The 25,620-nt window shown below is 43.3% G+C and overlaps 2 protein-coding genes across 5 annotated transcripts; one reads left to right on the forward strand and one right to left on the reverse strand.

The window, feature by feature from the left end:
* Positions 1-9,409: 9,409 nt before the first annotated feature.
* Positions 9,410-12,858, forward strand: LOC146686865 (uncharacterized). Of its 2 annotated transcripts, XR_014916579.1 has the most exons (3): positions 9,410-9,971; positions 10,282-11,434; positions 11,913-12,858. XR_014916579.1 is itself a non-coding variant. In XM_085440272.1 (2 exons), exons 1-2 carry the CDS (start codon positions 9,800-9,802, stop codon positions 11,037-11,039), a joined length of 930 nt encoding a protein of 309 aa, XP_085296398.1. In that variant the 5' UTR covers positions 9,410-9,799; the 3' UTR covers positions 11,040-12,858. The 2 variants fall into 2 exon arrangements, 1 of the variants encoding a protein (XP_085296398.1); XM_085440272.1 differs by having other exon boundaries at positions 10,282-12,858.
* A 3,023-nt stretch (positions 12,859-15,881) lies between these two features.
* Positions 15,882-23,997, reverse strand: iqub (IQ motif and ubiquitin domain containing). 3 transcript variants are annotated; one of them, XM_085440210.1, is made up of 12 exons: positions 23,673-23,997; positions 23,318-23,452; positions 22,483-22,650; positions 22,016-22,191; positions 21,201-21,356; positions 20,471-20,666; positions 20,210-20,385; positions 18,768-18,938; positions 17,588-17,764; positions 17,256-17,504; positions 16,985-17,170; positions 15,882-16,160 (listed from the first exon to the last, which is right to left on the reverse strand). In XM_085440210.1, the coding sequence occupies exons 1-12, from the start codon at positions 23,794-23,796 to the stop codon at positions 15,966-15,968; spliced, it is 2,109 nt and encodes a 702-aa protein (XP_085296336.1). In that variant the 5' UTR covers positions 23,797-23,997; the 3' UTR covers positions 15,882-15,965. The 3 variants fall into 3 exon arrangements, with proteins under 3 accessions (XP_085296336.1, XP_085296335.1, XP_085296337.1); XM_085440209.1 differs by having other exon boundaries at positions 20,471-20,681; XM_085440211.1 differs by lacking the exon at positions 23,318-23,452 and having other exon boundaries at positions 20,471-20,681.
* Positions 23,998-25,620: the final 1,623 nt, after the last annotated feature.

Below are 25,620 nucleotides of genomic sequence, written 5' to 3' on the forward strand. Positions count from 1 at the left end.
AAGGGATGAGGTCACTCAAGACCTCACTCCTGTACCTGCAGAGGTGTTAGGAGACCTCTGCTCTCTGAGCCAAGTAGCCACATGAGGCCACAGCCTGAGGGAAAGATCGTTTTCCTTCTTCCTTGGATCCTCTCAGAGCTGAGGACAGCTGCCTTTGAGCTCATCTGTTATCCAACCAAGCTTCATGAGGCTCACGGTGGTTGTAAGTAGTGCAGGATAAGATAAACTAGGGGTAAATGGAAATAATGGTGGGCTTGGTGATAAAGATGATAAAGATAATTATCGCAAAATAACATATCATGATAAAAATATGACATTGTTAATTTAAATTTTTTAGAAATACTGACAGAAACTGACATGAATGACTCGAATATTCCAGCCCACAGTTATTCAACACCAGTAATTATACCGTACCACCACATAGGAGAAATAACATCAACAAAAATATCACAAATCCTTGTGTCAAAGTCAATTAATGTAAATATTTAAAGAACAAAAGCTTGAGTCCCAGATGTGTTTGGAATAAGATCAATAAGATCAATACAAAAGTCAGCGTCTCCAACAAGGGCAAAGGTCAAAGCAGCTCCTCATAGCTCCTTTTGTTCTTGAAGAAGACATCTTTGCGATGAGCCTATCGAGATAATCCTTGTGTTAATGTATAGCCACTATACAAGCCATCTGCTGTCAGGAAGTATGTCTTTCAGTCAGCTATGAGTACCGAGGCACTTAGTCATGATGATAACATCTCCAGGAGCGATGCTTTTTTTGGTTCTCTGACAATTCTGACTGTCCTGAAGTTGAGGCAGATACTTCTGAAACCAGTGCTTCCAGAACAGGTCAGACATGTACTGCTCTTGTTCCCATCAGCACTGACCTCCGTCTTTCTGAAACACCCTGGTGCTACAGAGGTTTAGACGAGGGGTATCAAACTCATTTTACACCACATGACACATACAGCCCACTTTGATGTTAAGTAGGCAAGACTGGTGAATTTTTCTGTCAGTGTAAATAAGTTACATGAAGAACTGTGAGAAATACAACGACAGAAGAAGTTCTGGGAGCTCATTGCCCAAACTGTCCAGTTTTTTTTAACTGTAGTTGTAAAAAATCTAAAACTTCTATAGCAGAAAGTGAAAAAGATCAACTTTTCTGTTTCTCACAAAGTCACAGAGGTTTTGTTAGAGACACAGCTGAGCACTTTGTAGTTTGGCATCATTTGTGAAAGCTGAAATTTCTTCTGTATTGAAAAGCAAAAATGAGGCTTTCTTGTCAGAAGCCATTTTGGGGAATAAACAAAAACAGCGGCCGACAGCAGCATACACAACGGTAGACTGGTGTGTAATAAGCAAGCACATAATGCAGAAAACAGAGATTTTTGATGGTCTCAAAGCAGAAAGAGGGAGAGAGATGTGCAGGAATCATGGTGGAAGCAAAACAGCCAAAGAAAGAGTGAATTCATGAAAATGTTTTTCAAACGTGAGGCGTAGTTTTGGTCTTCTTTCATGCTGGTTCAGTGAATGTTGGTCTAATCATCGGAATCTGCATTTCCAGTGAGATGTCTACTTTCATCACGGGCGGCGTGTTCGTGTTCCTGCTGCCGGGTGAACGATCAGCTCATTATGTTTACATCTCTTTGTTGAATCTGTTTACCTGCTCTTTAATCGTTTGCTGTTTTGGCTGTTTGGTGGTCGTTGAAACTGTTTTAAGAGCTTTTAGCTGAGATTCTAACGTTTCCGTGGATACCACACATGTCTTTGTATAAACAACACATCTGGTGGTACATCCTGTTCAACCACATGTTCTCTCGCTCTGCTCCTGTACTGGGGGCATTAATTGTTTGTTGCTAGATTTCTTTGTGTGGTATGAATGGCCATAAGTTTGTATCAGTAGGAAAAACTGTAACACTTATGAACAGTCCAAAAAATGTCTGCTTGTGCTTGTTTGTGGTGAGCAGGTTAAGAATTCAAACAGGTTAAGAATTATAAGTTATATTTATAAATGGCTTCAAGTGCACAATTAGGACTGTGAGACTCATTTAGACACTCAAACACTGAGCAAGCTGAGCTTTGACACCCCTGATTTAGACATGAGATGTAACGGAGTCACATCTACATCCAGGGTTGTGTTTTAAGCATGAAATTCACACCCTGATGGCAACATATTGCACTAAGCATGAGATGGTCTTCCTGGTTGGACTTTTAGCTTCATGTGAGAGATTTTACCTTAAAGAGATAAACCTCTGTTACTCTGTTTATTTTGCTTCTGCTGCATTTCTGCATGTCCTCATCCACTAAATATAAAATAGTGTAAATGAGCAGCTTTTGATGTTTGACAGTTTTTATTGTGTCTGAACGTTCCTGCAGTTGGTTTGTGGTTGATGTGGATTTGCTGCTCATGTGAATCCTCCCACAGTGTTTCATTAGCAGCTGTAACCACAGTGACTCTGATAAAACAGGAATTAGCAGAATCCATCTGATATGAAGCTGTGCTTTGAATACCACTTCCCTCCTCTTTGAAGAGTAGTCAGATATCTGTGTTCAGGTTTTTGTACAGCCTCTTCTACACTTTGTATCACTGTGTTTGTAGAGCACAGTAGTAGAGAGCTGTGTCTGCCAGGGTTAGGGCTGTTATGGTCAGATTAGTTGATGTAGAAGATGTTTCTGAGTCATATCGTTTATCAGGAATATACTTTAGATGACTGTCTGATCTTGCTCCTTTCCACAATATACACTGAGGAGCCTGAAGGTCAGAATGATGTCTGTACCAGTGAAGTAAAGCACCACCTGCATTTGTCTCATAGTCACATGTGAGTTTGACAGATTCTCCTTCTGTTTTAGTGACTTCAGGTTGTTGAGGAGTGATTGAGTCTCCAGCTGTTAGTCCTGGAAAAAGAAAGAAGAAAAGTAGTGAAATGCAGTCTGTATATCTGCTTAATGCAGCAGCTTCAACTAAACTTTAATCCCTGTTCTTAAACTCACCTATAATGTGAGATAGAAGCAAAAAGAGGTGCAGCAACATGTCTTTGGAGTTATTAAAGCCAGACAGACAGCACATGAACAATGTTCTTCCACTGCAGCACAATGACCAACAAATAATGTCATTGGATGAGCTCAACTTCAGTGGGCGGGGCCAGTTTAATAGCTCAGCCAATCAAATAGTTCTGTGCTTCCACAGCAGCTCTGTCTCTGTCTCTGATCTTTACTGCTTCATTTCTCTGTTGTCTTTGTCATCAGTCCAATGACACAAGAATCAGAGGTTTAACAGTGTGTGGCTCCCTCTAGTGGATGTTGTGGAGTATTCTGTTGTCTTTGCTCCAAAGGTTTTTGTACAGAGTTTTGCTGTTTCCTGTCACTGTGGGCTGCAGAGCACAGTAGTACACAGCAGAGTCAGACAGCTGAAGCTTCTGGATCTTCAGAGGAGCTGACTTTTGCTTCTCATTGATTTTTGCATCAAATCTGTTGTTGTTGAATTCTTCAGCTTTAACTGTTGTTTCTGAGACACATTTGAGCATATACTTTGGGTAACTATTTACTTCTTGCTTGTACCAGATCAGTGTAGCTGCATAACTGGTCTCATATCTACAGTCAAGTGTAACTGTGTCCCCTTCAGCAGCAATGACATCTCCTTGTTCCTGGATCACTTTGTCTTCTCCTTTACACTCTGAGGAAGAACAGAACATGCAGAGGAAGAGATGGATCAATAAACATGATTAAAAACTCACCATTAATCAGACTCACACATTTATTTAAGCAGAGGAAACATGTTGATGTTTGTATCTCACCAAAGAAAAGAGCAGCAAGAATAATCCACAGCCAATGTTCCATCTGTACAACAAGGTTTAAATCAACAGGAGAAACTAGCTGATGTTCAACATTCAGTCTGAGAATTGTTCTCTTCACAGCAGCACTTATTATTGACACAATGGTTGAACACAGTGCAGAAGGAGAGCCCCGCCTACTGGATGATGTCGCCCTCTGTCTCCTCTTTGAGTCTGACTTCTCTCACTTCCTCTTCCTCCTGGTTCACAGACTGTTAGCAGCATTTGAATCACTGTGAGGAGGGAGGATGGAGCACTTTGCACTGTGTGCAAGGACAACGACCCGCAGTGTCGTGGTTCACACAAGGATGAGACATGTCATCTGACACAATTTGTCAGATGACACGTAATATTTAAATCAAGAGAATTACTAAAATTGAAGAGAATAACGTTAACACTAATGAGCGATATTTATCTGTATGACAGAATGGAGCACCAGATATTCAGATTTAATATACAAGATGCAAAATATTTCAAATTTAAATATCACAAAAATAAATTTGCAAATTTCAATACTAATGATTAACAAATACTTTAACGAATAATTTATTCTTATTAAGACTTGTGGTAAAATGTTTTCTAGCCAATCAGTACTTAGAAAGCATACAAAGATCCACACAGGTGAGAAGCCATATTCCTGTAAATCATGTGGGAAAAACTTTCGTCGAAACTATCATTTGACCATCCACATGAGAACTCACACAGGTTAGAAACCGTATCAATGTCAAACATGTAGTGAAAAGTTTTGTGCATCTTCTTCACTTAAAGATCACGCACGGCTCCACTCAGGTGAGAAGCCGTACTCTTGCAAAACATGCGGGAAAAGTTTTTGTTGCCGTAATCATTTGGTTCTCCACATGTGTGAAGCGACATCTTTGTAACACTTGTGGGGAAAGTTTTCATCACAGGAGTATTCTGATGGAGCACATGAAAATCCACATGGGTGAGATGTCACACGTCTGTAACATCTGCGGGAAAAGATTTTTAAATATAACAGGACTTAAAAAACACAAAAATCCACCCAGGTAAACAGCTGTATTCCTGCAAAACATACGGGAAAAGCTTTAATCAAAATTCTGATTTGACTAGCCACATGAGAATTCACACAGGTGAAAAGGTGTAACCGAAAAATATCTTTAGAAAAAGCAACACCTTTGAAGCCAAGTTTAACGCAAACATTAATTCATGATGGTTCAAAAGTAGAGGCTTGGCTTGAAATCATCTTCTGACCTCTCCAATGATTGTTTGACTCTTACATGTAAGGCTTTTATATTATTCAGTGAAAATATGATTAATCTTATTTTGGATTTGATGGCAGCAGCACGTCTCAAAAGCTGGGTCAGGTCTCCACTGTGCAGCATCCGTGACCTGAAAAGAGGAGTGTTGTCCCATTCTGGTCTGATAGAGGGTTCTAGCTGCTCAGCAGTCCTGGGTCTTCTTTGGTGTATTTTTGTTTCATGATGATCCAGATGTTTCAGCTGGTGAAAGGTCTGGGTCAGTTCAACACCCAGATGTTTCTGCTATGAAGCTGTGCTGTTAGAATAGATGCAGTGTGCAGTTTAGCGTCGTCCTGCTAAAATATGAAGACCTCTGAAAAAGTCGTCTGGGTAGAGAATATGTCACCTGTAAGCACCTTTCAGTGTTGATGGTGCCTTTCCAGATGTGCCAGCTGCCAGATCCACAGGCACTGATTTATACCCAGTCTTGTTCCTGACTGGTGGCCAATTAACCTCATTAGTTGCCAAATGTTCCTCCAACTGTTTCTTTCAGTACAACGTACTCTTCCAGCTTTTTGCTGCCCAATCCTGAGATGTGTCGCTACCATTCAATTCAAAATAAGTTCAATTCAAAATTTGGAAAAATATTTTTTCAGAAAAAAAACTGACTTTAAAAATGTTTTTCTGTTTTGTTGTGAATAAAATACGGACTTATGAGATTTGCATGTTGTTTTTGTTGAAATTTTACACAAAGTCTGAGCCTTTTTGGAGTTTGGATAACGTACAACCCAGCTTTGGTTTGTAGTTCTGCTAAAGAACGGCATTGAATTGTTGAGTTGATGGTGTGATCCTAGTTTTCTATTCTGGAAAAATAAAAGTTAATACCTTTATTGTCATGGTAAGACTTTCTTTTTGGCTTCGACAGCAGCTCTGTCTCTGTCTCTGATCTTTACTGCTTCATTTCTCTGTTGTCTTTGTCATCAGTCCAATGACACAAGAATCAGAGGTTTAACAGTGTGTGGCTCCCTCTAGTGGATGTTGTGGAGTATTCTGTTGTCTTTGCTCCAAAGGTTTTTGTACAGAGTTTTGCTGTTTCCTGTCACTGTGGGCCTCACAGCACAGTAGTACACAGCAGAGTCAGACACTGCAGCAGAGGAGATCTGAAGAGTCATCAGTGTTTTGTCTCCACTCACATTAAAAGTTATTCCAGGGACTGGATCTGATATTTTCTCTCCTGTTCCAAAGTGAGAGATCAGGAACTCTGGTGGTTTTCCTGGATGTTGCTGATACCAGTAGAAATTATCACTTCCAGTTGCTTCCTTGGAGTATTTGTAGGACAGAGTAACAGTGCTGCGTTCTACACTGAACTCTTCTTTGTTGGTTGGAGTGAGATCTTGACAGCAAACAGCTAAAATGAGAGAAATATGCTTTATACGAATTATAAATATTGAAATATATTTATGAATCACTGGAATGAAAAGCATTTTTAAATGTACAGATATTAGCGTACCTGTTAGAATCATTATAATCAGCAGAGGATGTGTGGAGCAGCTGAACGACAGCATGTTGAATAAAGAGGGTTTGTGTGGTCTGTATGATGAACTCTGTGTACTGTGGAGTTTTTCTGTTCTGTACTTCACCTCAGCTCCTCCCACAGTCTGTGTCTCCTCTTGGTCTTTATTTCAGGTTCCTGTTACGCTTCCTCAGAATGAAATTCAAAGATCCTGACAGCATGTTAGATAGGTGGCTGCTCAGAACAAGGTGCAGCATGTGAAAGGAAACTTCTGCCTTTGGCATTTTTACAGCGATTTGGACTTCAGCTTGTGTGGGAATGTTTCTGATTCTTCTCTGATAGTCTGAAGTTCATGTTCATCAGGTTGAACTGCCAGCGTGCTTCTGTCATCAGATTGCAATAACGTGTACTCTTGGTATCCAACACTTGTCTTTTCTACAGGACGATGCTTACATCACAGCATATGGATGTGACAGTTTAACCGTAAAGAGATAAACCTCTGTCACTCTGTTTATTTTGCTTCAGGTGCATTTTTGCACCTTCTAACTAATGAAATCTATAAATAATGTTCGTTGTTATAAGTTGTCAGTACATTAAAATTCAGCAGGTGTTGCAACAGTTACTCGCCTTGAGGTGACTTTTGTTGTGATTTGGCGCTATATAAATAAAATTGAATTGAATTGAACTTTGTTTCTTCATGTCTGAACGTTCCTGCAGTTGGTTTGTGGTTGATGTGGATTTGCTGCTCATGTGAATCCTCCCACAGTGTTTCATTAGCAGCTGTAACCACAGTGACTCTGATAAAACAGGAATTAGCAGAATCCATCTGATATGAAGCTGTGCTTTGAATACCACTTCCCTCCTCTTTGAAGAGTAGTCAGATATCTGTGTTCAGGTTTTTGTACAGCCTCTTCTACACTTTGTATCACTGTGTTTGTAGAGCACAGTAGTAGAGAGCTGTGTCTGCCAGGGTTAGGGCTGCTATGGTCAGATTAGTTGATGTAGGTGATGTTTCTGATTCATATCGATCATCAGGGATATATTCACCACTGTTGTCTTTTGCTCCTTTCCAGAGTATAAACTGAGGAGCCTGAAGGTCAGAATCATGTCTGTACCAGAAAAGCCAAGGAGTATCATCACTCGTCTCATAGCTACATGTGAGTGTGACAGATTCTCCTTCTGTTTCAGTGACTTCAGGTTGTTGAGGAGTGATTGAGTCTCCAGCTGTTAGTCCTGGAAAAAGAAAGAAGAAAAGTAGTGAAATGCAGTCTGTATATCTGCTTAATGCAGCAGCTTCAACTAAACTTTAATCCCTGTTCTTAAACTCACCTATAATGTGAGATAGAAGCAAAAAGAGGTGCAGCAACATGTCTTTGGAGTTATTAAAGCCAGACAGACAGCACATGAACAATGTTCTTCCACTGCAGCACAATGACCAACAAATAATGTCATTGGATGAGCACAGCTTCAGTGGGCGGGGCCAGTTTAATAGCTCAGCCAATCAAACAGTTCTGTGCTTCCACAGCAGCTCTGTCTCTGTCTCTGATCTTTACTGCTTCATTTCTCTGTTGTCTTTGTCATCAGTCCAATGACACAAGAATCAGAGGTGTAACAGTGTGTGGCTCCCTCTAGTGGATGTTGTGGAGTATTCTGTTGTCTTTGCTCCAAAGGTTTTTGTACAGAGTTTTGCTGTTTCCTGTCACTGTGGGCCTCACAGCACAGTAGTACACAGCAGAGTCTGTCACTGCAGCAGAGGAGATCTGAAGGTCCAGACGGTTTTTTCCAGACAGTTTTGTGGAGAATCTTGCAGCTGATTTCAGAAACTCTGACGGTCTTGAATTGTTCGTCCCTGATATGTGGATCAGGAACTCTGGAGGTTTTCCTGGATATTGTCGATACCAGAAGAAATAATCATTAATTATAATATCTCTGGATAATCTGTAGGACAGAGTGAGAGTGTTTCCTTCTACAGTGGACTCTTCATCCTTGACTGCAGTGAGTTGATCACAGCTGACACCTAAAGGAAGAGATAAATGTTGTTAAAGACGATGTTAAACTGTGAGCGCCTGTTCCAGTGATTTCTAGCAAACAGATCCTTTAAAGACATTTCTTCTTCCTGCTTTAACCGACCTGTTAGTGTGATCACAAACAAAGGAAACATGAGCCAGTAATGCAGTGACAGCATCTTCCACACACTGTCTGTTCTGTATGCTTCACATACTGAATGTATCTGACAGTGGGAGTCCTTTTCTGCTCTGTGACAGTGTTGCTCCTCCTTCAGCCTCTTCCTCCTCTCATATCTCTGAATGTTCAGTCTTATCTTCATTTAGCTGCAGAAAGTTGTTGCTCATTGAGTTGTGTTGTGACTTGTGCACTGAGACAGAGAGGGCAGCATTTAAAGCATTCAACAGAAAACCCTTCACCAAACTTTCAATCTTGCATTTTTTAAACATTTGTCCTGAAGCTCTCAGTGTGGCTGTTGTTCTTAAAATGTCCTTCAGCTTTAATACATTAAAACATTTTATTTAGAGACATCCTGAAAATAAGAACATTACAAACATTTCCTAAACTTTGTCTGAACCCGTCTGAAGGCTGACAGTCAGTACTGATTTTCAACCTTGTCTTTTGTACAGAGCATTTTTCAGAATCTTTTACTAACATGAGGTGAAACATTTCGAGCTTTATAGCGTCAGTTTTGATGAGAATCCACAGTCTCGATTTAACAGAATACCACCTACACTAGACTGATCAATGTGTGGTCGTAAGTAAAGCCTCGGTTGTGAAGTCCATCATCTCAGTCTGCTGTATGAGTCCAGAAAAATCTTCAGCTTTGACAGAAACTGTTGTACACTTTGTTATCGAGCTGCTCTCCAGGCTGATGCGTTCAGTTAGTCTGACTGATGAACTTTATAACCTGTGGATTTAAAAGCGACGCAGACATTGCGGGCTGTACAGGGCGGAACAAAAAGCAACTGTCCTCTGCAGGAAGCTTTATGTGTGACAGCAGGCGGAAGTAAGGAAAGAAAAGCCGGAAGTGTTTGTTTCCTACGTGAGGAGTGAGCAGGGAGGCTTTTCTGTTGGAAAAGGCTTAATTTAGAGTTCTGCGTTGAATATTTTAAAAATCTGCGACACCGTCTGTGGAAGCTCACACCTGTGCGGCTGAAAGCGGAGTAATATCTCCGAGAAAGAGCGCAATTTAGCGCGGAAGCATACATCGATCGTGAGCTGAGTGTGTGAGCTGCGGCAGCAACGATGCCTTCAGTTCAGTATCTGAGAGAGTTCATCAACGAGCGACTAACTGCTGCTGCTGAACAAATATTCTTGGAGTTTGAAAAAACGATCGTCCAGTACGAGGAAGAGATCGACCGTCAGCGCAGACTGCTGGATATCACCTGGAAACCCCAAATCAAGCTGCACAGGACAGGTGAGTGTCCCTCTGAGGGAGGATCCTGATCACAGCTCTGCGGGACGTTTCTGATTGTGAGGACTTTTTGATGTGAGCTAACAAAGAGCAAACAGAGGACAGGACTGCACTGCGCTTTAAAGCTTTGAAGTCAGAATATTTTCCTCTTGAGGATTTTTTAGCTGAGGAATCAGATTTGAATATAAGACCAAGCTAAGAGAGGTCTGAGGATGGATAGTGTGAGAGGCTGCACTCGTGTCACATGTAAAGATGATAGTTTCTTTAAAGTGTAGTTGACTTTATTCACCATACAAGCTTATGATTGTCTCAGGTGTCCCACAGCAGCCTGTCTGTAAGGAGGAGGAGGAGGAGGAGGTTCTCGCTGAGCAGCAGCTCTGGAACCAGGAGAGGAGCTCCAGTGTGGAGCAGGAGGAACCAGAAGCTCCACAGATTAAAGAGGAACAGGAGGAACTGTGCAGCAGTCAGCAGGGAGAGCAGCTGGGACTGAAGGAGGAGACGGATACCTTCATGGTGACTGCTGCTGCTGAGGAAAGTGGGTACAGTGAACTTGAACCGATGTGGGAGCAGCTCCTCTCTCACAGCTCTGCTGGAGCTGAGAGTCAGCATCAGGAAGGAAGCGGGAGCACCGACTCAGGATCCACTAGAAATCGAAACATTAGTCACAACAACAATGCAGATCGCCCTCCTGTGTCATACAGTCAGTGTAACAACAAAACTGGTGAAAAGTCTATAAAATGTGATGTTTGTGGAAAATCTTTTAAGTATACTTCCAGAATGAAGCGACATTATTCGATGCACACAGGTGAGAAGCCGTATTCTTGTGACATATGTGGAAAAGGTTTTTCTCAGATGGATAATTTGACTGTGCACATGAGAATCCACACGGGTGAAAAGCCGTATCCTTGTGTTGCATGTGGGAAGAACTTTACTGTAAGGAGTAATTTGTTGATCCACATGAGAATCCACACAGGCGAGAAGCCGTCTTCCTGTAAAACATGCGGGAAAATGTTCAGGTGTCACAGTCATTTGTGGCGCCACAATAAAATTCACACGTGGCAAAAGTCTTAGAGACAAACTGTCTGTGAAGCTGAGGCTGATAAATATCCATCCGAGGATTCACAGAATCTCAGAGCAGAGCTTCCAGGTTTACAAACCTTCACACTGCTCCATCACTTTATTACATGTCACACGGTGTGAGATCAGTCTAACAACAGATGTGTCAGCCTGCAGAGTCTCGTGGAGGCTTTTAAATGCTCAAGTGAAAACACGGTGAAGGTCTTTTATTTAAATTGTACTTTGGAAAAAGTCAAATTAAAGGTCTTTTGAATGAAATATTAAGTTTGCTTTTTCTGTGTATGTTTGTACTGTCAGGCAGATTAGATCCCTGAGCTCGGCTCCAGTTAAAGGCCGAAAATCCAGCCTCCATGGGCGTCATGTAACACAGAGCTTTAACAGAGTCTTCTGTATGTATAAAGTCCAAAACCTTTGTGCCTGCTTCACTTTTATCAGATGTTTGCTCTTCTCTCTCACTCAGACACACACACACACACTCAGACACACACACACACACACACACACACACAGGTTGAAAGGTTTAAATATTATTATTATTTCATTGCAGCAATTCTTTTTCAGTTTTATTGATTCAGAATCAGAACTGGAAACTGCATGTGAACTATGTAGAGTACGAGAGGGGGAACTGTGTTTCTAATCGAGATGATAAGAAGTCCGGTTAAAATTATACAAACTGAATTATGTTGAATAAATGTAACTAATAAAGAAACGTTTGCTGCAGAGGGAAGTAGAGAGAGAACACCAGGGTGCGGCTCGTCATCAAATGATTGGATATAATTGGATGATGACATGAGGGAAAAGTGGAGAGGACTATCAAACTCTTTCTGGTTAATGATTGGTCATTATTTCATCTGGATTTTGTTGCAGTGTACTGACTGAAAGATCCAGGATCACACATGTAGGAGCCTAAATGCATGCGCTTCAACATATAAAGAAACATTCCTGAGCTAGAAGCCAATGACATTTAGATGAGGAAGCTCCTGACCATGCACAGAGGGTTTCACCCAAAGCCCAGCACCCTGTGACTGTATGCTACGGTGTTACGGCCCTAGCAGGGCCTCCTCCTGAAGGTGCCTGTGTGGGCGTGTCCCACCACCTCTTCTGCCTGAGGTGCCACCTTTCCCTTTTGTGCAGCTGACTCTCGTCAGTAGTTAAGGAGATTTAAGCCCAGGGAAAGGTGAGCTCTGGGCCAGACTGCCCTTAGTGTGTTTGCAGCTTGTGAGCTGCACTCTTTTTGACTTACTTTGTGCTTTATTGACTAACATTTGAGTTTCGTTCGTTTTCTTAAATGGTGATAGCGGCTTGTCTGTCTCTTTTAGTTGAGCTATTTTAATAAAACTCTTTAATTTAACCCTGTTGCCTCCTTGGCTCCTTTTTCTGACCTGGACACTTATTGTTACTTCCCCCTCACCGCCTGGACCCTTTTAGGGGAACGTAACATACGGGAAGAAAGCAGAAACCCAAGAAAAAGGAGCAAGAGGACAAACCATCATGGAAGGACAGGCCCCTGCACGGTATGTACCACCGGCAGATAGAGGAGGTGGCTGATACCCAGAAATCCTACCAGTGGCTGGACTGAAAGACAGCACAGAGGCACTAATCATGGCAGCACAGGAACAAGCTCTGAGCACAAGAGGCTGGGGTCTGTCACAGCAGGAGAGACCCCAGGTGCAGGCTGTGTAAAGATGCTTTCTTTTGTCCTCGCTAAATTGCTTTTATAAATGATCCTGTCTGCATTTAAAGTTAAGCTGGTGTACATTACCTTTGATATCATTCAATTAGACTTATCTTCTCATATAAAACAGTGTACAGAATGACAAATGGTTTGTCTCTTTTTTACTGTAAAAGCTGAGTTTTAAAGGTTTTCATATAGGAAATCTTTACAATTTGTACAATACAGAATTTATCATCAACTAGCAACGATGTTTCCTCCTGACTGTTGATGCTGATATAAAGTGTTGGTTTGTGGTTGATGTGGATTTGCTGCTCATGTGAATCCTCCCACAGTGTTTCATTAGCAGCTGTAACCACAGTGACTCTGATAAAACAGGAATTAGCAGAATCCATCTGATATGAAGCTGTGCTTTGAATACCACTTCCCTCCTCTTTGAAGAGTAGTCAGATATCTGTGTTCAGGTTTTTGTACAGCCTCTTCTACACTTTGTATCACTGTGTTTGTAGAGCACAGTAGTAGAGAGCTGTGTCTGCCAGGGTTAGGGCTGCTATGGTCAGATTAGTTGATTTATCTGTTGTTGTGGACTGATATCGATTATCAGGAATATATTGAGTTGTTTCTCGTTTCCCTCCTTTCCAGAGTATAAACTGAGGAGCCTGAAGGTCAGAATCATGTCTGTACCAGTGAAGGCGTGGGTAACTTGCATCTGTCTCATAGCTACATGTGAGTGTGACAGATTCTCCTTCTGTTTCAGTGACTTCAGGTTGTTGAGGAGTGATTGAGTCTCCAGCTGTTAGTCCTGGAAAAAGAAAGAAGAAAAGTAGTGAAATGCAGTCTGTATATCTGCTTAATGCAGCAGCTTCAACTAAACTTTAATCCCTGTTCTTAAACTCACCTATAATGTGAGATAGAAGCAAAAAGAGGTGCAGCAACATGTCTTTGGAGTTATTAAAGCCAGACAGACAGCACATGAACAATGTTCTTCCACTGCAGCACAATGACCAACAAATAATGTCATTGGATGAGCTCAACTTCAGTAGGTGGGGCCAGTTTAATAGCTCAGCCAATCAAATAGTTCTGTGCTTCCACAGCAGCTCTGTCTCTGTCTCTGATCTTTACTGCTTCATTTCTCTGTTGTCTTTGTCATCAGTCCAATGACACAAGAATCAGAGGTTTAACAGTGTGTGGCTCCCTCTAGTGGATGTTGTGGAGTATTCTGTTGTCTTTGCTCCAAAGGTTTTTGTACAGAGTTTTGCTGTTTCCTGTCACTGTGGGCCTCACAGCACAGTAGTACACAGCAGAGTCAGACACTGCAGCAGAGGAGATCTGAAGGTCCAGACGCTTTTTTCCAGACAATTTTGTGGAGAATCTTGCAGCTGATTTCAGAAACTCCGACGGCCTTGAAATATTCATCCCTGATATGTGGATCAGGAACTCTGGCGGTTTCCCTGGATATTGTCGATACCAGAAGAAATAATCATTAATTATAATATCTCTGGATAATCTGTAGGACAGAGTGAGAGTGTTTCCTTCTACAGTGGACTCTTCATCCTTGACTGCAGTGAGTTGATCACAGCTGACACCTAAAGGAAGAGATAAATGTTGTTAAAGACGACGTTAAACTGTGAGCGCCTGTTCCAGTGATTTCTAGCAAACAGATCCTTTAAAGACATTTCTTCTTCCTGCTTTAACCGACCTGTTAGTGTGATCACAAACAAAGGAAACATGAGCCAGTAATGCAGTGACAGCATCTTCCACACACTATCTGTTCTGTATGCTTCACATATTGAATGTATCTGACAGTGGGAGTCCTTTTCTGCTCTGTGACAGTGTTGCTCCTCCTTCAGCCTCTTCCTCCTCTCATATCACTATATTAGTTTTTTTTTTCTTATAAAACTTGATCTAAACCCATCTGAAGGCCTGAAGGTCACTAACAGTCAACATTGATTTCTAGCCTCATCTTTTGTGTGCATTTTTGCATTTTTCCTAACATAAAGTGAAATGTTTTGGAAATGCCTTTTAGCTTTAGTTTTTAAGATCATGGGATAAACCTAAAACACAATCTCCAAAAGAATACTGCCTACAACAGACTGCTCAATGTGTGGTTGTAAATAAAGTTCTCACTTGTAGAACTCAGCATCTCAGTCTGTTGTACGAGTTAATAAACATCTTTAGCTTTGACATAACCGGTTATAGTTGATGTTATTCTGTCAGTCTGGTAAAGTTTCGTGCAGGCTACACTGGTTAGTTTTCAGTGAAATTTACAGTGATGCTCGATGTTTGACTGCTGCAGAGCAGCTGCGGTGTTCATGGTCAATGGTAAATTACACTGAGAGCAGCAGACATCAATTTACATTAAAGATGTTGATGCTGTTTAAATTCACTTTGAATTTACCTGTTTATAACAGGTTGATAGTGTCCAGGGGTCGCAAATCAGCGACAGCTTGTGTAACATCTGTTTCTGCTCCTGGACCTGGGGGAGGATGGATGATTGTAGCTGCTCGATACTCGAGTATTCTTTATGGTTTCTTTTGCTTTATGAGGCTCCAGATGTTCTCAGCTAGTAAAACGTCTGGACTGCAGGCTGGCCAGTTCAGCACATGGACTCTACAAGTACGCTGCTGGTTCCACTGAGGCACCACCATTATCTGAGATGCAGGTGTTTGAACTCTGCGCTGATAATGAGCGGGTTGCCCCCCCCCTTTAGTCTAATAACACATCCACAGTTGCCAAAAAAAAGTTCAAATTTGAAACAATGGTCCAGAGAAGATTGCTTTGCATGATGGAGCTTTAACCTGCATTTGGACACACAATCTGTAACTGTGAACAGTTTTTAATTTGTTAAAATCTAAAACCAGTCTGTCCTATATCCCGTCTCTGCTGGGATTCTGTTCTGCCGTCACTGGTAAGTGTGAGTATCATCATCTAGAAACTGAATGTCTTCTTATGGCAACTTGCGCTGATACTGAATAAGGCCCCACAGTTCACCCTGCATACCAGGCCAAACATCAAGCTATGAATATAAAAGCTTGTTAAGCACATGACTTTTCATAAAGCTGAACATCTTGGCAAACTCAAAACATCCTTGAGATGTTTGTATGAGACATTTTAAGATGAGCCTCTACCTTAAAAGTCAAATCAGAGAAATAAATGTACAAAAGTCAGAACCAACATAAGCTTTACTGTAGACTTCAAATGAAAGTTACAAGAAATATGAGGCAGAAGAAATAAAACTGCACAGAGTGTTAATGATCTGAGGTCTGAGTGTCTCTGGTATGCTTGATTATTGCCATGGTAATGGGCTTGGAGACAAGTTGGTTGCCAAGGACAGCAGCAGGGTGAGTATCCAGCTGCTCGGACATAACGGGAACCTGGCTGAAGTGGCGTCGAGCTTGTGCGTGTTTGCGTTCGATCTCGTGGATTAACGTTGTGTCGTATGTCTGAACACACAAACACACACAGGCTTAGAGAATTCATCAAGGGCAAGTCTATTTATACAGCACATTTCCAAACAGTCCCTGCTGCACAAAGTGCTTAACAATGTAAAATGCCACCAAAACAAATAAAATGTAAAACAATCAAATGTACAATTACAGTGTAAATATGTAAGCTTTGTACAAAGCTAAGAACAACATTGGAGCCAGAAACATGAGCAGGTGCTGCGCCAAAAACCATCCGTAACGGAACGAGTCAACAGCTCTGGGCTGATGGCTTCAGGCTCTGGATACATGTCAAACCGCAAAACGTGTAATAGGCACGCCGTCCATCGTGTCCATTTCACACTTTACCTCTCCAAAACATGAAATGGACACGTATGCAGAAGTTGCATTACCAGCAGGGCGAGATAATATATTTAAAGCCAAGAAGTCGGTAATGAGCAAAAAGTGCCAATAAGTACATTCCAAGGTCCTAAATCGTCAGAATCGATTAAGCTAGGGACTAATATGTATTTACATGTAAATGTGTTGCTGTCTGTTTAAATTTTCATGTTGGCTGGAAATAAAATATCTCCCTCTGTTGCTGTTACTGCAACTTGCTGTAACTTCTGCATGCGTGAACACTTCACGTTTTGGACGGGCAAAGCGTGAAATGTAGGCGGTGGACGTGGTATGCAGGTACCTGTTCACAGAGATTAGCATTAAGGAGGTCGATTCAGAAGTGAAACAGAGTCAGAGTTCCTTCTAGTGGAAGCTGAGAGGGGCTGTCCTAATACGGACTTTCTCTCAACAAAAGATAAATTGATATTGTTCAGACATGTACAGACCGTGTGGACGTCCTCCACCTCTAAGTGAGCTGAGGTCTCTTCTTTGGACAGCAGAATGCAGTTCCAGGGGCTCCAGTCCTTCTGACGATCCCACCGAACAAACGCCAGGTTGTAGAGATCGATGTTGGCGCTGAGGGCCGACCGGGACGCCCACACTGCTTCCACCAAGTACTGCATGTCTTGCACCTGAAACGATGAAGATGGCAGACTTCTGTAGACAAAAGAGTGAAATCAGTGGAGCTGTTCATTATACACAATGAAAGCAGTTCACCTTCAGCAGGAAGGGGATCTTAGCTTCTGCGTTGAGCCTCTGCTCGTCGGCTCTCAGCCTCATCAGGATGCTTTTGTAAAAGGTGAAGTCATGGCGAGATCTGGCTATGTTGTTGAGTCTGGCGCACTGGCGGCACTGGCGGTTCGGACTGCCGCTGGCCGACATAATGAAGTCCGTGAGGCGCAGGTAACGATGACAGTATTGGCAGAGTATCATGTCATTCTTCAGCTGGGAAGGATTCTGGGGAACCTGGGGCAGATTTTTAATTTTACATATGAAATCATATTTGAGATTGTGCCAAACACGTGAGATGAGGAGGGATGGTCGCTCACCTTCAGCAGCTTGGCCACCTCAGGGTTGAAAGCTGGAGTTTTGATGTACTGAAGTAACAGAGTACAGATCCTCTTCCTCAGGCCCTCCAACTTGGCTGATTTGACCCCTCGAGTCATCAGGTCTACCTCCCTGTCAACCAAATCCACGATGTCCCGGGTCAGCGCACACTCCTGCTCCTGTCCAATGAGCATGGAAGAAAGAAAATTTCAGCGCAACCGCACTGCTCATGTAAAACAGATATTTACGGTATTTTGATGTACGTACGTATCTCCAGGTCAGTAAAGTTGATGTGTCAAATTATGAACAAGGCAACACAAAGCACAGACTTTTATTCTGAAGGGCACTACTTGTCTGAGCTTCATATCGTGAGCTTCATATATTTGGCATTTTAATAATAATAATGGATTGGATTTATATAGCGCTTTTCAAGGCACCCAAAAGCACTTTACAACACCACTCTCGCATTCACACACTGGTGGAGGCAGCTACAGTTGTAGCCACAGCTGCCCTGGGGCAGACTGACAGAAGCGAGGCTGCCATATCGCACCATCACCAGTAGGCGGTAGGGGAAAGTGTCTTGCCCAAGGACACAGCGACCAGGACAGAGAGCCCGGGGATCGAACTGGCGACCTTCTGGTTACAGATACGCTTCCCAACCCCCTGAGCCACGGTCGCCCCGGGATTTTGGTGACAGTAAATAGTTTTCTGTTGAATGTGTACACTTCTGTAATAGTCAATGTTTTGGTTATGAAAAGGTTGTTTTATTCTAAAAATAACACTTTTGACCAAGAAGTGAAACTCATGAGATTCAGAGTGACACAGTGAAACATTCAAAGGGGAAAAAACTGAAGCTCCCAGAGGAATGAACCCAGTAACCTCTCACCGTGCAGGCAGTGGTCCTAACCACTGAGCCTCAGGACTCATTTATGCTATGAACCGTGCGCGATTCACTTCCACTTATCTTTGATAAAAACGTAACAGCATGAGCAGCTGACCAACTGCTACAAGGCTGAAATGTTGTGTCTCAGTCTGACCTGTTTGTGCTCAGCGAGTCCCTGCTTTCCTGTCCCCTCCCCATGACTACGTTACTGAATAAGGCAAAAGGCCCCAAAATAATATAAATAATAACAGGACGACATCAGAGTACTGTTAGCTGTGAAAGAACTGTGTGTGTTTTACCTTGACAGTGTGTTTCAGTGTCATGAGGAAGTGGAGCCTCTGCTCCTGGCTGACGGTGGTCAGGCTGATGCTGTTGTACAGATCTCGCAGCTCTCGGGCTCTGATGGTGTTCTGAGTTTCAATCTCAATCAGACGACCGTCCGCTGCTCGCCTTTGATGAGGAGACGCAGACTGGAGCAGATACAGCACAGTGTCAGTACCTGTGAGACCGAACGCTCCTCTGAAGTTTGCTCTGAGCATCCCACAGTCACCCCAGCGTTTACGGAGAAACCAGAGACTGTATATAAAAGATGGCTGTAGCCACCAAGGTCTCACCCAAGTCCTGTTTTAAAGTTGAGTGTTTCTGTGATCACCGTGTGGGTGGGGATCTGACTCGAAACTAAGGGACCCTCTATTTTCACAAACCATCCTACTTTGGCAAAACGTCCTACCGTAAGTAGTTTATGCACATTTCTGCTGTCACAGAGTAATTCCAGCAAATTTACGCAGGTATGACGGTTTGCCACTTCACGTTGCCCATCAGAGTATGCTGTAGCCCATAATCATAAAGCCAGGACGCTTTGCCACTTCATTTTACCTGTTAAAGTATGTTTCTAGCTCATATTCACAAGGGTAGGGCAGGTCGCCACTTAATTTCGTGTTGTGCGCATGTGTAGAAACAACGGGTAGGATGGTTTGTCAGGTAGGATGGATTCCCAGAACACCCTCCACTCTTGGACAGTCACTAAGGAAAGAGTGCAAGGTCTCTCCGATTCCAACGAGGATACGTTAAATAAAGACTGATCAGGAAAGTCTTTCCTAATCAAGTGAGCCAAACGAGTCATTTCTTTAAACTCCTGCAGAACTGAACTGGTTTTTTTTTACAAGCAGAGGAGTCGCCCTCTGCTGGCCATCGGAAAGAATGCAAGATCAGGTTTTCAAACTTAGAAGCTATGCCTCATAACACATGTCAGTACAGCATAAAATATTAGATCTGTGGCCAAAAATTTGCTTTACATTATGTAAAGAAAGCTGAGATTCTTCCGGCACACTTTTAGATTCTGGTTGCGATCGATGATTCACAACGAACAACAAGCTTATTGTCACATTTGGTGTGAAACACCATAAGAAACCCAAACATTACTGACAGCATTAGAATCTCTTTGGAACATCGTGCTACGAAAGCATGTGATGAGAGTGCTTGTAAGTGTAGCAAGCAGCCTTGCACTGACTGAAGTGCCGTGAATAAGAATGAAACAGGCTCCACCTTGTATTAAACATCTTCTAACGAGCACCGCAACAAACTGAAGGTGCGTAAAATCCAAATCAAATTAAGATGATGTGACTACACACTTAACCATGGTTCTCTTTTTGTGTTTAATGATGACTTTCATTTGCATATAAAAGATAAATTATGAAATTGGGTTGAGAGCTGGAGTAGAGTAGGTGGAGCGACCTCTGACCTTGTCCAGGAAGTTCCTGACAGCTTTGTCGTAGTTGTCGCTGTGAACGGCGATGTGATGGCGTCCGATAGCAGCAATGAGATCCATCTCCTGGTCCAGCAGCGCGCAGAGAGCTGCTTTCCTCTCAGCTCCTCGCAGGGACGAGCTGATCCTCTGCTCCTCCTCGTTCCTCCACTCTGAGACACACAAAGTTAAATACGTAACTGCTCTGCTGCATTCACAGACATAAAGCGGGGAACTCCTCCTGCCCCTAAAGCCTACTCTCCAGAGCTTGGTACAGCAGGTTGAAGTCCTCCTGCCTCTTCGGATTCAGCCAGCGGTTTCGGCGGTCTCTCAGCTGCTCCTCTTTCTCCTCGTTCCTCCTCCTTTCCTGCATCTCCAGCCAGGCCAACCGCCGGGCTCGCTCCTTCCGCAGGTGGTCCACCGCCTGCTGGGCCAACCAGCGCCGAGCAAACGTCTGCAGACGGATCACCTGGGTGTGTGACGGGTCATATACTTAGTCCCACTAAATGTATTTTTTATATTTAGTGGGACTGAATTGACTGCGTATATGATAACTACACACACAAACTGCTCTTCATCTTCTGTGATGCAGAACGAGACTGAAGACATCGAAACCATTTCAAACACCAAAAATCTGAAAGTTCAAACACCGTGAATCCCCGAGATGAAGAAGCAGAGCAAGACTTCACTGTAACACAGAGGGCCAGCAGCCTGAAGCCTCAGAAATCTGAGCATGTGTTCCCACCATAAAGCATGCTGAGCTCTAACAGCGCAGCATTGCTGGTCACATTTCTATTCAGAAGCCAAGGCAACACTGAATCATCACTCGCACTATGAAGCTCAAATGTGTTATTTCCTAGTTTTGATATCTTCAGTTTTGTTCTACAGAGCTGGAAACAGCATGAAAGAGCAGGTGTGTCCAAACACTTGGTACAGCAGGTACTCAGAAACACTGCATTGCAACCACACACGCTCAGTGTACACTCACAGCTCTCAGCCTCCGGTCGTGGTGCTCATCAGCAGTGGTGTAGGTCCCTGGAGTCACCAACCTGTCGTTCATGCAGGAGACGTAGCAGCCGATGCCAGTCATCTGGGTGGAGGCACTGACTGGACACTGCTGAGCCTGAGACTTCAGCTCTACTGTCTGAAACAGAGAAAACAAACTAAATCAGGGGCTGACTGGCTTTAAGAGCAACATCTTTAAACATGTAGACAAAGTTAATACCAAAAAATGTGAAAGTTGTGTGAGGAGCTTCCGGCCTGCAGACAGACCTCGTGACTTTGTTTTGTTTGACTCGGCTGGGTTTTGTTTCAGTGTGGTTAATGGAAGGTTTTTAATAAATAATAAGATTACTGTAATGTTAATCTCATTGACATTGGGTGTAATAGTACTCGAGTAGTAACTAAAACTGAATTCAAACTGAAATTAAGTAAGTATTGACTGTGATGGGATAAATGAAAGGAATAAGAAAAGATCCCCTGTGAGGTAAAACTGACAGAAAGCTGCAGCACTGACCATATAAAACCTCGAGTGTGGAGAGTTTAAGAGATTTTAACCAAAAAAAGTAGATGAATGTTTAAATGAGCACATCAGCTGAGCGCTGTAATCCTCAGAGGTGTTTGTCTCTGTTGGTCCAGGGAGCTCATTACACTCGCTGCTTATCTCTAGAATTACATTGTTTAATTTGAACATGAAGTCTGGGCGTCCTGTGCCGATCTTTTTCATTATTTATGTAAAGACTTATTTAGTCCCAGTTTTGACTCTGATATAAACTGTGGTGCTTTTGAAGCTGTTTTCTGTACCTGTGTGTCGCGGCTGAAGACCGCCACTCCTCTATCGGGTCTCCTCTTGGGCAGCGTCTGGACTGCGGCGTGATGGTACTCCAGCCCCGTCAGCCGATGCCTGTAGCCACCGAGGAAGGCTTTCTGATGGCGTGGGCGCTCAATCTCCACCACCACCTCCTGAAGCACCCCCCCATCTGAGAGACAATGACTGAAGGTTTTTCAAAGACGGCATATCTTTGTATGGAAATCTTTAGCTTGGCACCAGGATTAAACCAGGTCTGGCAAACTTGTTTAGCTAAAAGTCGGTTCAAATGAATGCACGTCACATTATGAGGATTCTCTCTTATCCTTATCTTTACAGTGTTATTTCCTATGGAGTCTTGTAGTTTTATATAAATCAGATGTAACTCGTGATTTCTTAGTGCTTTCATGTCTAATGGAAGCACTTTGTGTATACGGACAGGTAGCAGCTTGTGTATTCGTACCTGCTTCAACTTGGACGGTGATAACATCGGGCATGCTGTCGTGCTCTAGGGGGCGAACAGGGCGGAGTGGGTGGAAGCTTGGGTCAGTGGAGCTCATTTCCATCCGGGTGGAGCTGTGAGGCCTGACGCCGAGCTCCATCAGACTCTTGTGTTCCTCCACCGCTCTGCCTAAAAACACACTGACCCGTTAATCTGTATCCACACAGGCAGCAGCTCGCAGCGACTTGGTGACCAAACATCATAGGAAATGAAAAAAACACTCCTCTCAACTTGAAGGCAAATAACTGAAGCAACTACCAGTCAGGATACTAGTGACTGTCATATGGCAGGACAGTAAAGACTTTGTAGGGTTATCTAGACAACTGACACCTATGTCCACTAGTCGTCATCTTCAAAGTGCGACTCTGTAGAAAAACTTGTGGAAGTAAGGCAAGTTTTTTTATAGAGCACAATTCAACAACAAGGTGATTCAAAGTGCTTCACAGAGACATTAGAAACAAAAACAAATAAAAAGCAGGATTTAAGATTGATTAAAACAAGCAAAAGATAAAATCAGTAGTTAAATGTAAGTTTTGAAGTTTAATCTTAAAAGTGTGGATTTGGTGCTTTATTCAAATGCAGCTGAGAACAGGTGAGTCTTCAACCTGGATTTAAATAAACTGAGTGTTTCAGCTGATCTGAGGCTTTCTGGGAGTTTGTTCCAGATATAAGGAGCATAAAAGCTGAATGCAGCTTCTCCGTGTCTGGTTCTGACTCTGGGAACTGATAAAAGACCGGATCCAGATGAGCTGAGGGATCTGGAAGCTTCATACTGGGTCAGGAGAAAGAAACGAACCGTCCAGAGAGATCTGAAGCACGTCTGCTGGGACTCGGAGCTCTGAGGCGAGGTGACGCTTCAGCTCGTGAATGCTGAGCTCGATAGCAAACGCCACCGTCATCACGTGGCCCTCCGGCACCAGCACCACCTTGACTGCAACCACACACAGAGACACAGAGGTGCTATCGAGTCTGGCCGTGCTCAGTCACAATCCAGACAAACAGCATTTCAGTATTTCTCCCCTCCAGTGTAATAAAACCTTTGATGTGAGTTGCGCCACACGAGTCTCTGCTGCTGTGAAAAAGGTCACATTCTCTTTATTCCTGAGTATTTATCCGAACACTGTCAGGAGCTCCAGCCCACCTGGACTCACCTGAAGCCGAGCTGCCGGACCTCACCTCCTCTCCTCCCGGCTCCCCGCCGTCCTCCTCCGCGGTGTCTCCGCCTGGCTCTGTGTTTGTTTCTTTCTGCTCTTGGTTTCCTCTTTGCGCCGACATGACAGATTTCAGTGACTGAACTAAACTACAGCTCCTGTTATGATTGAAAATGATACAAAAGCCTTTCAAACGTCAGGTTTGAAGACCGAGCGCGTTGCGCTTTTCTGTATTTAACGACATGCGCGTCAACCTGGAGCGAACTGCATTAACTGGTTTCCACGCAAAAGCAGTGTTTACATGTTGCTATAGCAACGACTAGCAGTCACTTCCTGTTGGAAGCAGAGTCAGAGGATTTTGTCCCTCTCATTGGCGCGTGTTTGGGTCAGATAAAAAAAGAGTACACCACAAACTTCACTGAAATGAAACCTCATTAAAATAAAAATCTGAAACTATTGTCTAAGAAAATGATCATTCACGTCAATCACAATGACTCCTGGTTGTCAATCACAGACCACTAAAACGAATAGAATAGAATAGAATAGAATAGAATAGAATAATCTTTTAATTGTTTGGTTGTAACAGCAGGAGAACCCCCCCCCCCCCCCCCCCCCCCCCGAACCAAACACATTTACAAACAAACAGCACACAGAACAGAAACAAACACAATGTATTATTTACATCATGGACAAGAGTTACCCAAAACAGAGTAAACAGAGTACTGTACAGAACCAGAATCAGAATCAGAATCGTGTTTATTGGCCAAGTATATGTGCAGACACATATGGGGAATTTGGTTCCGGTAGATGGTGGCTCTCAAGCACAGCACACACACACACACACACACACACACGTGTCTATATACACATTACACATACGTACACAAAGCTGTGTAATCCAACTATAAATAACGAATCTAAACTTATATACATAAAATACAGAAATGAATGAGGTGGAGTGAATACTACAAAATGTACATAAGGTGCAGCTGCAGTCTGGCAGTGGGAGCAGTGTGACAGGTCAACTGTTAAGAAGGGAGATGGCGAGGGGAAAGAAACTGTTCCTGTGTCGGGTGGTCCTGGTCTGCAGGCTTCTGTACCGTCTGCCAGAGGGCAGCAGATCAAAAAGTCTGTGTGCAGGGTGTGAGGGGTCTGTGATGATTTTCCCTGCCCGTTTCCTGGTTCTTGAGAGGTACAGATCCTGGATGGAGGGCAGGGGGGTGCCGATGATCCTTTCTGCTGCCCGTACAGTCCGCTGCAGTCTGCTCCTGTCCTGTTTAGTGGCTGCACCATACCAGACTGTGATGGAGGAGCACAGGACAGACTCAATGACCGCAGTGTAGAACTGGATCAGCAGCTCCTGTGGAAGACTGTACTTCCCCAGTTGTCTCAGGAAGTACATCCTCTGCTGGGTCTTTTTGAGGATGGAGTTGATGTTGGTCTCCCACTTCAGGTCCTGGGAGATGGTTGTACCCAGGAACTTGAAGGTCTTCACAGTTGACACAGGGCTGTCTGATATGGTGAGGGGGAGCAGAGTTGAGGGATGTCTCCTGAAGTCCACTGTCATCTCTACAGTCTTAAGAGTGTTCAGCTCCAGATTGTGCTGACTGCACCAGAGTACCAGCTGCTCAACTTCCTGCCGGTATGCAGACTCATCACCATCTTGAATGAGGCCAATGACAGTGGTGTCATCTGCAAACTTTAGGAGTTTGACAGCTGAGTTATTGGAGGTGCAGTCGTTAGTGTAGAGGGAGAACAGTAGTGGTGAGAGGACACATCCTTGAGGGGCACCAATACTGAGGGACTGGGTTTCAGAGGTGATCTCCCCCAGCCTCACTTGTTGCTTTCTGTCTGTCAGGAAGCTGGCGATCCACTGACAGGTATCTGGTGACACGCTGAGCTGGGAGAGTTTGGGGGAAAGAAGTTCAGGCACAATGGTGTTAAAAGC

The sequence above is a fragment of the Copadichromis virginalis genome, linkage group LG18 (genome assembly GCF_057382275.1).
Source record: "Copadichromis virginalis isolate Kocher_CV1m ecotype Utaka linkage group LG18, C_Virginalis_male_GT1.1, whole genome shotgun sequence".
In the NCBI taxonomy this organism is placed as follows: Eukaryota; Metazoa; Chordata; class Actinopteri; order Cichliformes; family Cichlidae; genus Copadichromis; species Copadichromis virginalis.